The sequence below is a fragment of the Vombatus ursinus genome, unplaced genomic scaffold (assembly GCF_900497805.2).
Source record: "Vombatus ursinus unplaced genomic scaffold, bare-nosed wombat genome assembly UNPS02014832.1, whole genome shotgun sequence".
NCBI lineage: Eukaryota > Metazoa > Chordata > Mammalia > Diprotodontia > Vombatidae > Vombatus > Vombatus ursinus.
Window position 1 is genome coordinate 11,206,546 of NW_020954610.1, and position 16,475 is coordinate 11,223,020.

Genomic DNA, 16,475 nt, shown 5'->3' on the forward strand with positions numbered 1-16,475 from the left:
GGTCATCTGGTCTAAATTCCTTGGAGGAAACTGAGGCCCAGAGAGATAAAATAACTTGAACAAGGCCTCAACTGAATGATCAGGACTCAGATCTCTGACTCAAAATATAGTGATTTCTTTTTCCCATTGCAGAATTGATATCCAGAGGGCACAAAGAAAATGGAGATCAGAGGACTGGAGAGAGTTAGTGCAAGGTTTACTAGGGTATTTAGGGAGGACTAGCACCTCTGATGTGAGGGCTTGCCAAGCCCTTTTCAGCTCTCCTCACCCACCTTTGGTGTCTACCTTCATCTGACGTAGGTTCAAGAAGCTGTAGTATGCACAGTGGCTACACCCTGCTAAAATTGTCTAGTAGATTGGCTAAATCAGGTTGAGGGTAACTGACAGATCTCAAATCTGTAGGTGAATTAGGGGGATGTGTACCTCAAGCACATGAGGACTTTCCCCAGCAGAATGAGCAGATGAGAACAATTTATTCCAATGGCCATAATGGTAGCTGAAGCAGGCACTGTGAAGTGATTAGAGCTTGGTCAGACACCAAAGATGCCAAGGTCATGCACTGCATTCTGGGCCATCACCAGTTGTCTTGCTTTTTGTCCTGCCAGTGGATTTCAAAGACCCAGGAAGAGAGAATGAGGCTGAGGACTTCGTGTTAACTTTGCCTCACTAAGATCTAATTCATATGCAAGTCAAGACATCACTCTAGATGTCATTGCTCCCCTTCAAAAATGGACAAACCACAATAACTGGGGAACTGCTCCCCACCCCCACCCATTGCCACAGATCCCAGAAGTTGATTATGGGCTAATCCCAGGAGTCTGAGAGGGGAGTGTGTCCCCAGGCTAGTTTATGCCTGGGAAAATGTTCCTCACCTAGGCAGAAGACCTAGAAGGTGTCCTCTCATGACAGTTTATAAGATTTCCTCCCACCTCCATCCTCAATGATAGCCACAAATCCCTGGAGTTTGGTAGCCTGAGTTCATGAGAGGAATTAAAGAGGGAGTAGGCCTGTTGGGGTGAGGAAGGATCTCCTCTACTATAATATGTAATTGTATGTGATAACAACAGGGACAAACTCCTGGTTACTTCACAATAGTTCCAGCCTCAGCCTAGTGTCTTTCTCCTTGTGTATCAAAAACTCTAAAATGAATGAATGACTAAATGGCTAACTTCACTTCCACCCAAGCCTGGGATAGGTTTTCTGAGGATGATATATATGCACATGTTTCCAGATTGGATGAAAAAATGCTGAGCCATGACACTGATTGAGCGGAGAAAGTACTTATTTCAGTTTGTTTGAGACACACTTTGAGACAGGACCTCTTTGTGGCCCATCAAAAGAGGTTGAGAAAGAGGCAAGGAGTGGACTTTTGAGTGGTAATCTATAGCCATAGACATGTAAGGGAGCTCAACTCTATCCTATTCTTTTGATCTAGCACTTGCGTCTGGAGAAACTCCTAGAACAGACAGACTGTCAAATATAGATATAGAAGTGTGTATATGCATTAGATACTCCTGCTCTGCCACCTGCACTCATATAACTTATGAACAAATGAATGAATAGCACTTAAGCACTTACTATGTGCCAGGCACTGAGCTAAATGGGGATATGTATATATATATATTATATATATATATACATATATATATTATATATATATATACATATATATATATATACAAGAGACAGTTATTCCTGCTCTAAAGGAAATTACATTCTAATGGGCGCGGTAAAACATATAGGGGGATGATGGGTAGGGAAGGGAGTTTCTGTCTGGGGAATGAGAGAGGATGAGTTGATCCAGAGGTAACTGATTCACATGTCCTTTCGAGAAGCAATGACAGCACTGACTTGATTACTGTACCCAGAGCAGGAAGTGGAAGGGGGAGGGGAAGAGTATATATACAGTGTGATAATGCAGGAATATAACTGTGAAGCATGGCTAGAGCTACCTTGATATGGCGACCTCTCAGGCCCAGGGAAATTCCAGAATTCTTCATCTTGGACAAGAGGAACACATCTTAGATGAAGGAAAGTGTGGGGAAGCACTAGAGTTGGCAGCCACTAGCTCATAAAAGCATACTTTCTCCTAAAGGTTTGTTGTATGTTTTATAATATACAGTAAAAGATGGCTTCAGCTCTTCATAATAGTTATTAAAAAATCTTCCCAAAACTGTCTCACATAAAATAACCAGGGATCAGGTACAATAATAGCAGGAGCAACAGCAGCAGCATCAGAGCCTGAAAATATCCTGTATCCCAGGGGTGAAATCAATATTTGAAGGATAGCATTTGAAATGTTATACATCCTCCTTATTAGTTTTGGTGGTAAAACAAAAGAGGACAATACAATAATATAAGGGAATAAGAGGATGAAATAATAGAGCCCAGTTGTGGCATGTAAAGATACTTTCTCTTTCCAAAACCTCTCTTTTGTCATTATAGTGAATCTTTCCCAACCTCTATTAAAATAAAAGGTCAGGAGAAAGGTGTAGGAAGAACACTAAGGGAATGGCATAATTCTTTCAATGTGCATGGAAGTAAGTAAGGAAAATCTTCAGAAATATGGGACTTTGCTAAAGGACAAATATAAATCTATGAGAAGGTTCCCATTAGGACTTCCGAAGAATACCTTTTTTTATCATGTAAGTATTGTTGTTTGTCCTTTGTTCTTGAAGAGGACCATGACATCAGGAAGGTGATGCCATGACTTGCAAGTGAATTGGATTTAAGTGAGGGAGGGTTGTGCAAAGTCGCCAGCCTCACTTTCTCCTCCAGAGCCATCTGGATCCAGTGGAAAGATATAGATCAGGACAACTGGAGATGGCCCCTCATGTAAGCACAGGAAGGCACCTTAGATTCACCTTGTCTAAATTCATTATACAGATGAGGAAAGTTGACTTGACTGACTCAAATCAATTCAGTCCACAAACTTTTATTAAGTGCCTACTATGTACCAGAGTGCTGTGCTAAGCATTGAGGATACAAAGAAATGAAAAAAAGAAAGAAAACCTTGTACCTGCTCACAAGGAGTTCACAGTCTAATGGAAAGACAACATATAAACAACTATGTACAAAGAGGATATAGACTAGAGAAATTAGAGATAATCTCAGAGGGATTTGAGGAAAGACTTCTTACAAAAGTGGGTACTTGAGCTGGGACCTGAAGCCAGGAATACCAGGAGGCAGAGATGAGGGAGAGAGTATTCCAGGCATAGGGGACATAGCCTATTTGCCCCCTATCTCCCCCCCTTCCCCCCAGCAAGGGCAGAGAAATGTTGTGGCTAGTGTGAAGAACAAGGAAGCCAATGTCACTGAGTACACTGATGTGGAGTAAAGTGTAATAAGGGGCAGCTAGGTGGCTCACTGGATAAGAGTGCTACGCTTGGAGTCAGGAAGACCTGAGTTCCAATTCTGCCTCAGATAGCTGTGTGACCTTGGGCAAATCACTTAACACCATTTGCCTAGTTTCCACATCTTTCAAATGAGCTGGAGAACGAAATGGCAAACTACTCCAGTATCTTTGCCAATAAAACTCCAAATGGGGTTTTATATATATCATAGATATAGATATAGATATAGATATTTACATGTTTTCTCCCTAATTAGAATATGAGCTCCTTGAGAGAGGGCAGGGACTATGTTTTTGACATTTTTTGTATCTCCAGTGCTCATCACATTGTCTGGCACATATTCTGTGCTTAATAAATGCTTGACTATTAACTGACTAGGCCCAAGGTAAGTCACAAAGGGTGCTGAGATCTGAATTAAAATCCTCAAGACCAACGATCTTCAAAGTGTGATCTAGGGAGAGGAGTAGATTGGCATGACTTCAAAAGGCATGTGATGAATGGAGGGCATATTGGTTGCTCCCTACCCTTCCGGTAATAGCCAATCATGGGCTTTATCTCCAATACAACCAACCGCAGCTCCAATCTTCACTCTTTATACCCCAATACTTTCCCACTTCACACCCTCCCATCATGCAAGCTCTTGAACTTCTAAGTCAGAAGTCATTCTCTCTGGGCAATTATAAGAAAACTCAGACTTGGGTAGCCATGGCGTTAGCTGGAAAGGTGTAATTGAGAAATTTCCCCTTTTCCCTCCTTACCCTTCCCAAACATACCCACCAAAAGAAAAAAATACTGATAAAAATCCACTGTCAAAACATTTGGAGGCCATTGTCTTAGACTCCAAACATAATACTCTTTCCACTACAATATGCTGCCTTTCCTCTGAGGGGTAGGGTCCTAGAGACTTAGAATATTAGAGATAGAAAGCACCACACAATAGCACAAATGCCTCTATGAAATGAGTCATTGGTTGAAGCCTCTAGAGAAGAGAAACATGTTACATCCTTAAAAAAAAAAAAAGACAAAAAACCCTTTCACCTGTTGGACAGGTGTCCAAATGTTTGAATGAATGAATGAAAAAAGTATTAAGCACTTACTTTGTGCCAGGCATTGTATTAAATATTGAGAATAGAAATACAAAAATGAGATAATCCCTACCCTCGAGGAAGAGATGTTTTGATCTGGGGACTCTAGGAAGGTAATTTGATTCATAAGACAATCAGTTTTCATGCCCAACCTAGAAAGTATTTGAATACTCTACCCAAAGCAAGATGTGGAAAGTAGAGTAGAGGCAGGGTAGGGAAGAAGGCAGTTGTTCTGGTCCTGGTTAGATATAGTGGGCTATAACTGTTTGAAAGTGTTCCTTTATATTGAAATGAAATTTACTTGTCCTCTACTTTGTTTTTAGGTCTAAACTGCAATATAAGTATTAAATCCTTTTTTGCTTGTTCCTTTTGCACATATCTTCCACCTAAGTCGCCTAGGATGAAAAAAAAAAGAAAACCTGATTTCCTTTTGACCTATTTAAGATCTCAACTTATTATAGGGTATAGAGATGGTCTCGTGGAGACTTAATTTATGAACTGTCAGACAACTACTCTGCTGAATGTTGCTGTGAGAAGCTAAAAGATAATCTGTCATTCTATGGGCCTTAGTGACCTCACTAAAAAATACTTTCCATGGAAATTTTTTCTTAACAACAGGAAAATCAGCATAACAATTAAAAAACTGTTCCTTCTTCTTATAATGCATTTAACATTTTCCTCCATTAACATTTTTTAAGTTCCAAGGAAAATATTCTGGAGTTGTTCACGTATCATAAGATATTGACACATCAATTAACTATGTGTCTGTAAGGCAAGTATACATGTGTATTAGAATCAAAGAAAGTGGGCAGCTACATGGTGCAGTGGATAGAGCACCAGCCCTGGAATCAGAAAGACCTGAGTTCAAATTTGTCCTCAGACACTTGTCACTTACTAATCATGTGACCCTGGGCAAGTCACTTAACCCCAATTATCAAAAAAAAAATTTAAAGAAAGTTAGACTGGAAGGAACTTTAGAGCTTGTCCAGTCTAACATCCCCATTTTACAGATGAGGAAATTGAGTCCCAGAGAGGTTGTTTCCTTATCTATAAAATGAGGGGGGCTGGATTAGATTTTCTATTATTTTCTTTTCAGCAATAATATTTTGTGATTTCTAATCACAGAAAAGTTAACAATAGCACAGAGACAGAACCCAAGATTCCTCATTTTCTATTTTACTGTTCTTTTCACTCTATCATTGAACCATGCTGTTTCACAGTGGATTGGTGAATCTTTTCCAATCAGGATAGCTACCTGGGAATAGAGTTTACAGATGGGAGTAGGGGAGTGTGGGGAGAATAAAGCTTGGTCTAAGGAAAGCAGACTTGTGTAAGTCTTGGAGGGGCTAGATGCCTGAGATTTAAAAACCAACATGATGAAAGAAGGGGGGATGGGCAGTTACTGCAGTTCATACCTAGAATCAGCCCCAAAGGGGATTTAAATAGCTATGAAGGGAGAGGGAGAGTAATGGCTTTAATCTTGTTTGAAGGCCAGCCCTGGAGAATGAGGATTATAACTAATAAGAACCGGGCAGGTGGCTCGTGTTGACTGGCAGAAGGGCTATGGTGATTACTCTAAGTTGGGGTATGGGCCAGACCCTGGGGATGGAGATTCTCAGAGCAATGATTTTGAAGCTTAAGAGCCTGGAGAAGGTTGATTTTTTTAAAAAATTTAATCAGGGATTGAATAAAGAAAGGTTGGGGGTTGCAACAATGCATCATACCTGGATTGACCTTTCTTTTTCTCTCAACATTCTTTGTTTTTTTGTTTATCTGTCCTTCAGGTCACTTAATTTCCCACCTATTTCTTTCTCCCCCCTTTTTCCCTTCAACCTCTTTCCTGTTTTCTATTCATTTTCTCATAACTGGATATCCTACATTTTGAAATTTAAAAATATTTTTCAATTTGTTTTATTTCTTTAGGCTCTGCTCTTAGTTTTTTAAGTGGGTGAGTCAAACATTTTGTATTCTTTCTTTCAATAACAGCAAACATAAAATCATTCCTAAATGAAATTGCTTTTTATTTAAAAATGGCTTTCCATTGATTTTTTTTTCCTTTTATGGTGTCTGCTTGATAGGAAAAAAGTATCCTCCACTCCTAAATGTTTCAAATGAGAATAAAGCACTTAGCACAGTATCTGACACATAGTAGGTGCTTAATAAATGCTTGTTTCCTTACCTTCCTCCCAAAGATTTACTTTAGCTGATACTTTAAGTTTTCACCTCTGGCAATAGATGAAATTTGTTATACTTTTATTACCAGCATTAACTAACTCATTTTAAACTATCATTCCTTTAGCCTTTTACATATTTTCTTTAAGGATATACTTGATATGTACGCATTCACACACATATGAGTCTTAAGAATTTCATAGGGATGAGAATATAGGCTTAGGAATAGGTAGTTGTTGATATCCTCCCCCCCTTCCCCCATTTGGGGATCTTTTTTGGCTCTTCTCTGGGGATCTTTCCCTGTTTCAGATATTTTGAAGGTAGATTCCTCAGTGCTTTCGAAATTGTGTCACCTGAACCAGATTCCTGTCATGGTACTTGGTTTATACTGTTGCACTTCTTCACTTCATGATCTGAAGTGTCATTTCATCTTCTTCAAGTAGTACATTATATCATGGACCCATAGATTTAGAGCTGGAGGAGACCTTGGGGGTCATCTTGTCTAACCTAATCAAGCAGTCAACAAAGATTTTTTTTTAATGTGTCAGGCAGTATGCTAAGTGGTGGAGATACAAAGAAAGGCAAAAGCACTTTACAGATAAGGAAATTTAGGCTAAGAGAAATTAAGTAGCTTGACCAATGTCTTATAGGTATTAAATTGCAGAGCCAAGATTCAAATGCAGGTACTCTGGTGTCCAAGTTACCACATTTTCTACTGTAACTTGCTATGGCATTGAATGAAAGTAGTTTTCCTATCGTCGGCGATGACAAATTGCTATAGAGATGCTGGCGAATCTATTCCATTTTCATCTATTAATTCTTCCAATTTTATCCATAAATGCTATTAAAATAATTCTCTTAGTTGGGACTCATTGCAAGCTTTCTGGAGAATCATTTTGCCCTTCATTATTTTTTTGCTGTTATATGAAGTAGCACTACCTATAATCAATCTTTTGCCATCCTACTCAATGTTTAGCAAATAAGTCTATATTCTAAGCCAGGGTTGCTTTTGGTTGCCATATATCTCTGCTTGGCAAAGAAATCAAGTGTTAGCTGGCTGAGGTAACTTCTGAGCTCCTATGGCCTCCTCATTGTGGTGACTGCTTGAACTCATTAATCAGATTTAGTAACATTACCCATATCCAATCTCTATGTTTCAGAATCAATGGCTTTTTAAAATAGTTAAAAATGGAGTTGTCATTGATTCAAGTGGTTTATCTTTATAATTTCTTCTTCAGATTATACTTGATAAAAAAAAATATGAGAAGGGAACAGGCAGGCTTTCATAGACTACTTTCCACAGATGATCACATCTTCACAGCCATACAATTGACTAAAATGTACACAGCACATAAGGCCAAACAGTTTTTTGTTTGTTTTTTTTTTTTTTGGTAGGCAATTGGGGTTAAGTGACTTGCCCAGGATCACTGTGTCAAGTGTTTGGTCTGAGGCTGGATTTGAACTCAGGTCCTCCTGACTTCAGGGCTGGTGTTCTTATCCACTACGCCACCTAGCTGCTCCCAAACATTTTTTTTTAATTATAAAACATTTAAGATAGTAGAACTAAATGCTATTTAAAGGCTTTTAAGGCCGCAACATTGAGCTTCCTATGCCTATATTAACATTCCTTGATAGATGTAACTACAGAGATAATTTTGTTCAATGATGTTTTCACTATTAATATATGAGACATAATAAAACGGAGATGTATATTGCCAAAGGCGCTTGCCATTGTCATGGACACTACTTGTGTAGAGACCATGAAGAAGATAATGAGGTCCTCCAAGTGTGCCTATTTGTGAAGATGATATTGGGTCAATAATATCAAGCCTCAGAATTCTACAGGGCCTCCTAAAGGAGATCAGGGTCTTTCAAAAAAGATGATTAACCTAACTATCCATGTAGAAAAGAACACAGGAGTGAAAAATTCATTTCAACAAATATTTATTAAGCACCTACTATGTGCAAGGTAGTCTATTAGATGCTGGGGATATAAAGTTAAAAATTAAATACTTCTTGTCCCCAAGGAGTTTATATTCTACTGGGCCGGTTCAATGTGTGTTTCAATAATGATAAATGTATCATTTGTACATGTATATATATGCCTATATTTATTTGTATGTACACACTCAGACATACATGTGTGTGTGTATGTATGTATGTATATGCGTGTATATATACATATATGTGTATATATAATGGGCAAGTGAACATTACAGGAGAAAATGCCTGTTGTCTACTCTAGACTGTAACATGCAGTTGGATGGGCAGTCTATTAAAATATTCTATTAGTGTATATATCTTGAAAAGACATTACAGATGGACAATGTTCCCAGCCCAAGAACACAGAAGAATAATGGAAGATTAAAGGGTATATATGGGTTACATAGTTGGAAGTATCCCCATCAATCAGATCATAGGTCTGAGGAAATATTGAAATATTTCCAAAGCACCCTGAAAACTATATAGTAATCAAAGATACTTCAAAATTACTTATATGTAATATACATAGGATTACATTGGAAAACAATTACATTGAATTACAGTATCTAGCTTTAAGCTGCACTAAGACAGTTAAAACAACCTGTATAGTTTTAATTAAAAAAAAAGTTCACTGACCCCAAGTTAACAACTCCTGCTCTACATATTTCATGAATTATCCTACTTTGCCTAAGACTCCAATATTCCTCATCAGTGTTCCTGAGGTGAAAAATAATAGCTTCCTTCTGCTATAGGATTTTACCCTTACTTTCAAGAAAGGCCTTATTTGCTTACAATTTTGTTAGGAAAGGTCCCATTTACCCTCCCAAGTGTTATGATCCTCACCTCCTTCCTCTCTCAGTGACTCAACAGAAAGGGAAATAGAAGGATGTGGCATACAAAGACATCACTATTTCCATTATATAAAAATAGATAATTTTGTTAGTGAATTCTTAAAATTACTAGCTCAAAACTGGTGGTAGTGATATCAGGGGCTTTTTAATATAAAGAGATAAATAGATATTAATCTGTCTATATCAAAGACCTCTGATATCACCTCCATAGACCTCAGTTTTAAGCTAGTGATTCAGGGAATTTATTAATGAATTTGAAGTATTTTTCAAAACATCATCATGGAACAGCTGACATAAAATGCAATTTATGAAAATTAACTTGAGAATTTGCGATTTGTTATTGTCTCATCAACAAACATCTATTAAGCACACACTAAGTGGCAGACACTATCTTAAGTTCTGTGGATATAAATCAAATTAAGAAAGATGGTCCCCTTCCAAAAAATAAAAAAAGAAAGACGGTCCCCATCGGGAAGACAATTGACAAAAGGAAGCTGAAAAGGGGGTGGGGCATCTGGGACCTGCTGGGAAACCAAATTGGGCAACTGATGGAAAATGAGGTTAGTTGAAAGGTTCTGAGTTGACGGTTTAGCTTTCCAGCCTCCCAATTTAAGGAGAGAGGCAACTGAGGGTGCTGAGGAGGTGCTGGATTATCAAAAGCTGAATCAATCTGCATGACACTAAGAGTACAGGAGAGGAATTTATCCTCCGGGATGGCGTGAAGTTCCTGGAGTTGAAACCAAGCAAAACGGTTAATGATAAATAAAACGAGTAAGATAGAGGCCCTTATGGAGCCAGGGAGATACAGCTGGTCAGTGCCTATCCAGGACTTTTGAGGGACAGAAACACTGTAAATGGCCCACAAACACATTCTAATCACTAGAAAAAAGCCAGATCAGGAATGAGAAACTTTTACAAGTAAGACATCAACTCGCTGAACCCTATTCCTAAGAAAGGAGAAGGTTAGGAGTACAAGTGGAGGCTACTTCCCTTCCTGTCGTTTCCTCTTCTCTCCCCCTACAGGTAAACAGACTGCACACAAAAGTCGCTAAATGGAGGGTGGGGTGGGGTGTTGTGTCCCAGGCTTTTGTCGTATCTGACTCTCGGTTACCCTATTTGGGGTGTTCTTGGCAGAAATACTGGAGTAGTTTGCCATTTCCTTCTCCAGCTCATTTTTCAGATGAGAAAACTGAGGCAAACAGGGGTAAGTAACTTGCCCAGAGTCACACCGCTAATAAGTGTCTGAGGCCACATCTGAACTCATCTGAACCAGACCCCAGGTCCGGCGATCTATCCACTGCTGCCCTGTGTCCCAGGCACCAGTGAGTTAATTCATTTATCTTATCGATTTAAACTCCTTAAATACAAGCCACTCTAGAGAGAATAAAAACCGTATTCATTTGCATCAGCCTTAATCACCATCTCCCACTCTTACTAGGCTTTTAAAGTCTAGATTTAAACTGTTTTCTTAACTACTTTTATTAAGACGTTATCGCCGAACACATTTTAAGGGAACTCATAAAGGAAGACAAGTTCCTTATCCAAGTGAACAAGTCAAGTCAATAAACATTTATAAAGTGCCTACTTTGTGCCAGGCACTATGCTAAGCACCGGGGATACTCAGGCAAAAACAGTCCTGGCCCTCAAAGGGCTCACGGTATAATGGGAGAGAAAACAACAATGAACAAACAAAATATACACAGGATAAACTGGAGGTAATCGCTGAGTGGAAGTATTGAGGGGGACTGGCAAAGGCTTGTTAACAAGCAGAAGGTGGGATTTTAGCAGTGACTTGAAAGCAAGGAGAGATCATTCATTAAGTTAAAAAAAGGATTTAAATCAAATAGAAAATGGATATTTAAGTTTTATGTTTAAAAAAGTTTAGTGTTTAAAAACTGCATAGTATTTGTATCGAAAGTAAAAGTATTTTATTGCAGAATCAGAAGTCTGGCTGCTAAATTATTTTGGCACATACTGAAGTGAAGGTGGGAGGAGTGTCTCTCAGCCGAGAAAATCAAGAATGGAAAAGTAGTTCAGCTTATTTTCGTCTTTAAGGAAACCAAAGATTCCCCAAAGAGGCACTCTGGATAACCGTTGTAATGCAAACACTGTATGTAGGTTTAAAACATTAGCCACTTGTGGTTTGCAAAACGAGATGCCTCATCTCGGCATATGTTCTCTCTACTCCTTCCGAGTTTCTCCTGAGTTTATTTGACTTTAATAGAAAGGGGCGAGCCGGAGAGGCAGGGGCTCTTGCCGTCCTAGGGGGCTCTCGGCGATCGTGCGCGTAGAGTAGACCATCCTTCCCCTATCCCGCCGCTGGAGTCAGGAGAAAACGGGGTTGACCAATCTCGGCCTTCTTTCCTTTCCGGGCTCAATAAAAATAGTGGTTAAGAACAGAGGGCCCCGAGGTCACGTCCCTGTGGGCATAGTGGGGAGGGGGGCCGCGGAGCTCCAGCCCCCAGCCCCCAGCTCCGCAGGGCGGGCAGTCCTGAGGCCCGCGGAGTGGGGACTGGTCGGGGCTCGGAGGAGGAGAAGGGGGGGGGGGGGGAACAGAGGAGTGGCCCGCCGCTAACGGCAGCTCCGCAGTGGCCAAGGGCGATAACGGTCCCCCGGGAAGGGGTGCGGATGCCACAGTCACCGTACAGAGAGTGCAGTGAATGCAAAGAAGCCCCAAAGGAGGCCCCCAGTCCTGAAACACTTCCCCTCCGCTGGCACAAGATGCTCTCGCCCCGTGGGCGCCCCCAGCTCTAGGGACCCAGAGCCCTCAGCTTCAGCGGCTGCTTCCTCTTCCACTGCACGGCTCACTGCTCCCCCTTCTCGCACCATCCGAAACCTCCGGCGGCGTGGGGGACGCGGGGTGAGGGGGTGGGGCCGAGGAGGGGGCGGGTGAGTTCTGGGAGCCTGGGAAGGAGGCGGGGTGGGAGGGGGAGCCCGTGGAGGGACTCGAAAGGAGGCGGGGGCCGGGACGTTCCCTGCGCCCTCCGGCCCCGGATTGGCTGCGGCCCTGCGGGCCGGGCTCTCGCCTCTCTTGTTGTTCTCCCGTCTCAGCAGCTGCCGGGAGGCGGGGCTGGGACGTCCCTCGCAGCCAATGGGAGGGCCACCCCCGAGCAGTTACAAAGGGGCCGAACGAGGCCGCGGCGCGAGGCGAGGCTCTCTGGTTTCTCGGGGCGGGGGCACCGAGACGCGGCCCCGGCCCCTGGAAAGGACCGGACGCGGACTGCGACGCGGGACCATGGAGGCGGCCGCGGCGGGGAAGGCGGCCATCGCGGGGAAGGCGGCCGTTCTCCCCCGCTACCAGATGTTCTTCTTCCTGGCGGCCACGGGGCTGGTCCCAGGGGCGGCGGGTGAGCCGAGGGAGGGGGGAGGGGCCGGGGCGGCGGCGGAGGCGGACGGGGGCGCTGGGGCTGCGGCCCCTTTCTCCAACATGGCGCGGGCCTCGGGGGCGCTGGTGGTGGTCGGGCGGCTTGGGCTAGGCAGCGGAGGACTCCTCTCGGGGCTCCGCCGCCGCCTCGGCCAGACAGACCGCAGACAGAGATTGTGAGGAGGCGGGGGGTGCGGTGGAGCGGAGGGGAGGGGGTGCCCAGGCTCCCCGGGGGCTGGCCTCTTTGCCCCGGGCCGGGAGGGTGTATGGAGGGGGCGGACGAGAGGAGGGACTTCCCCCCCCCCCAGCCCGGCCGGAGTCTCCTGCCCCTCCTGCCCCGCGTGCGGGCTGGGGAAGGCAGGACATCCCCTCACCTAGCTTTGTGTTCGCTCCGGGAGCAGAGGCTAACTAGGTGTGAAGCGGGGCGGCTGCCTTCCCTTCCCGGTGTCTGGGGGGTGGGTGCAAGTGAATTCCATCACCCGGTGACTAAGAATTATTTTCACCGTAGAAACTTGTCTGAATATTTGCTCTGCGTTTTGAAATGTTTGAATGGGAATTACTTTTTTTTTTTTTTTTTTACACATTCATCAAACACGTGTTTGGGGAAGATTTGTTTTTCCTCCTCTTGCTGCTAAATCAGATCTCTAGTGGAGAAGGATGACTATCATGAACAGTAGCAGGTTGCTGCTGCCATTCTAGGACTCGCGTAGACTTAAGACCTTGATTTTCTGGTGCCTGAGGGGAGTCGTTTTAGGGGGTGGAGAGGAATACAGACTCGGTTGTGCTGCTTCGTGCTCACACAGCAGCGGCCACAAAAATAAATAAAGCCACAAAAAACCCGACCAACCCCAAACCTCCCATTTTTGGAGCTGGGTAACATATACAAAGAGTGAGGTTGGTGGAAAGAGCCCTGGGATGAGAATGGGCCACTCAGCAAGCCTTTATTGAGTGCTCCGAAATGCCAGGCATTATGCTAAGCCCAGCAGATACAAAGAGGCAAAAATATGTCCGTGCCCTCAAGGAGCTCTCTTTCTAGAGGAGAGATAATGTGAATTATCCAGTACTTAATCGGTATAATCTCTGTGGGAAGCTCCAACTGTGGGAGGGAACAGGAAAGGCTTGTAGTATTGAGGTGGGTCTTGAGAGTCTAGGGAAACTGAGAGTTAGAGGAGAGGAGGAAGAGCTTTCCAGGTGTGAGAGACAGTAAAAAAGTCTTGGAGAGATGGAGGGAGTATCGTGGGGGAGGAGCCAGTAAGTAGGTTAGTATTAGTAGATAATGTAGAGTAGGTGGAAGGTAGTAAGGTATGGGACGACTGCAAAGGTAGAAAGGGACCAGGCTGTGAAGGATTTTCAAATACCAAGCAGGACCTTTTATGTTTAATCCTGTTCCTGTGCCCTGGCTAAGATACTGCCAAATTTCAAATTCCTGGGAAAGGAGGTAAAGTCTCTCTCTGCCTTCGTTTTCTTATCTGTCCAGTGAATGGATTGGGCAAGATATCTCTAGGGTACCTTTTAACTGTTCAGCTCTGATCCTATGAAATTACATATATATGTGGAATTCTCCATTACTAATTTCCTTTCTGTAAGTCACCTTAGAAGCAGTTGACCCAACAGTATTTGATTATTTACTTTGTGGATTTACCCCACAAATTTTAAAATCTCAAAGCACTTTCTTCTGCTTTCAAGGGTTCCTTTTATTGCTATCAGTCCATGTTAAGGGATTACAAATTAATTTTAAGATTAGCCAGCAAAAAGACTTTTTTTCTTTTGATGTGGATACCCCCCCAACTCATCATTCCTTTTGTCAAATTCTTCTTTGAATGTTTCCACAAACTTTCTATGGAGCATCACCCCAACAGAGCCTTTTCTAGGGTCTTTTTTTTTTTAAACTAAAACAGCACTTGGACTGTCCATCTGTTAATCCTTGCTCTTGCCACATGACCAGGACAAGTTACCTGGTCCTCCATATTGTGGATGATATATTTTATGCCAGAATTCTGCAGCTGGCTTATATTTTAAATTTCCATTGCCCAAGGAAGTAATAATTAGAAGACAAATCTGCTGGAAAAATAATAAATATATTCTAAAGGTAAATATAAATGAGTTGTGAATTATCCATACCATTTAACACATGAATAATAATGGAAAGTTGATTTTACTGTTTTTTAAAAATTAACAATCTACCTTGCATTGTATTTGTTTAACGTTTTTTAAGTGCCTTTTCTGTGTAGAACATTGCATAGACATTCAGAAGTTACAAGTTCTGTATGCTGGACTATGCATAGAGAGAAACAGCTTGAAGCTATGGAAAGGGCATTGATTGGCCTTGGAATCAGATGATACCAACTCTATCACTTTAGGCCAGTCATTTAACTGTTATGAAATGGAGATCATAATTATACTCCCTCCCTTACCAGATTGTTTTGAGGAAAGAGCCTTTAGTATTTTTATAAATAACTTATTATACCTTGGAGATCCTTTGGAGGGAAGGCACAAACCCAGAAATCAATCATTTAACAAGTATTTATTAAACAGCTGCTATAGCCCAGGCATTATGCTGGGAATATACGTACACAAGAATGAAACAACCCTTACTCATAAAGAGTTTATAGTCTAATGGGAAAGACAAGTATACATATAGATATATGCAGTATAAATACAAATATATACAAAGTACTAAAATACAGGGTAGTTTAATGGGCTCCCTAGCAGTTGGAGGGAGTAATGAAAGGTTTCATGCAAAAGATGATCCTTGAGTCTTAAGTAGGGGAAGTTGAAGTAAGGAGGGATGGCACTCCAGGCTGAATGAGGAAAATGCATATCATGTGTGCAAAGGTATTATATGCATAGAATGTTAGAAATGAATGAATGTTTTAGTACCCCCTAATACAATTAAACTCCTTACCTTGACTGTCCTAGCAGTGATTCACCTTGTTCAAAACTGCTAAAAAGTAGTCTTAATTGAGTATAAGCATACCCCAAAGCTAATGAATAATGGTTACTTAGTTCTGTGAACATATGACCAGGAGAAACAATATTATGGGGTAGTTTGTTTTGTAGCAACAATATTGTAGATGGAAGGTAGGTTACAGCCTGGCCAAAATTTTGACTATATAAGTTTAAATTGCTCTCTACAGAGAACTGAGACTGAGTTTTAGGCTGGATAGGGCTGCTTGGAAATAGTAACGTTGGAAATACAGAGACATGTGACACCATCCGAACATTTAGCATCACATCTAGCATCACATTACATCTAGCTCAAATTGTATTCAGGCAACAGTTTTTTACTACTTTGTCTTTGATGAGCATTGCATAGACACTGGGAAAACCAACACATCCTAGGTGTGCACAGAGTCAGCCAGGAGAGTAAGAGAAGGAAAGGCAGAGGAGAGGAAGGGGAACTAGCTTGAAGGTAGAAACAAAGAATTTAATAGTATCCTAGAATAATACTGTGGGCTGGAACCTGCAGAGAAGAGTGACTACCTGCCTGTACTAATAGAAGTTAATCAGTCGAACCACATCACACCTATCAGATTAACATGACGAAACAAGAAAATGAGAAATGTTGGAAAAGATGTGGGAAAATTGGAACACAATGCATTGTTGGTGGAGTTGTGAACTGAGCCAACCATTCTGGAGAGCAATTTGTAACTATCCCCAAAGGGCT

The 16,475-nt window shown here is 41.9% G+C and overlaps 1 protein-coding gene across 1 annotated transcript in view; it reads left to right on the forward strand.

The window, feature by feature from the left end:
• Positions 1 to 12,535: 12,535 nt before the first annotated feature.
• Positions 12,536 to 16,475, forward strand: part of LOC114025915 (TGF-beta receptor type-1) — a 74,563-nt gene continuing 70,623 nt past the window's right edge. Inside the window, exon 1 of the mRNA XM_027839439.1 lies at positions 12,536 to 12,791. Within this exon, the coding sequence (XP_027695240.1) occupies positions 12,536 to 12,791 (256 nt within the window). The remainder of the gene's footprint in view (positions 12,792 to 16,475) is intronic.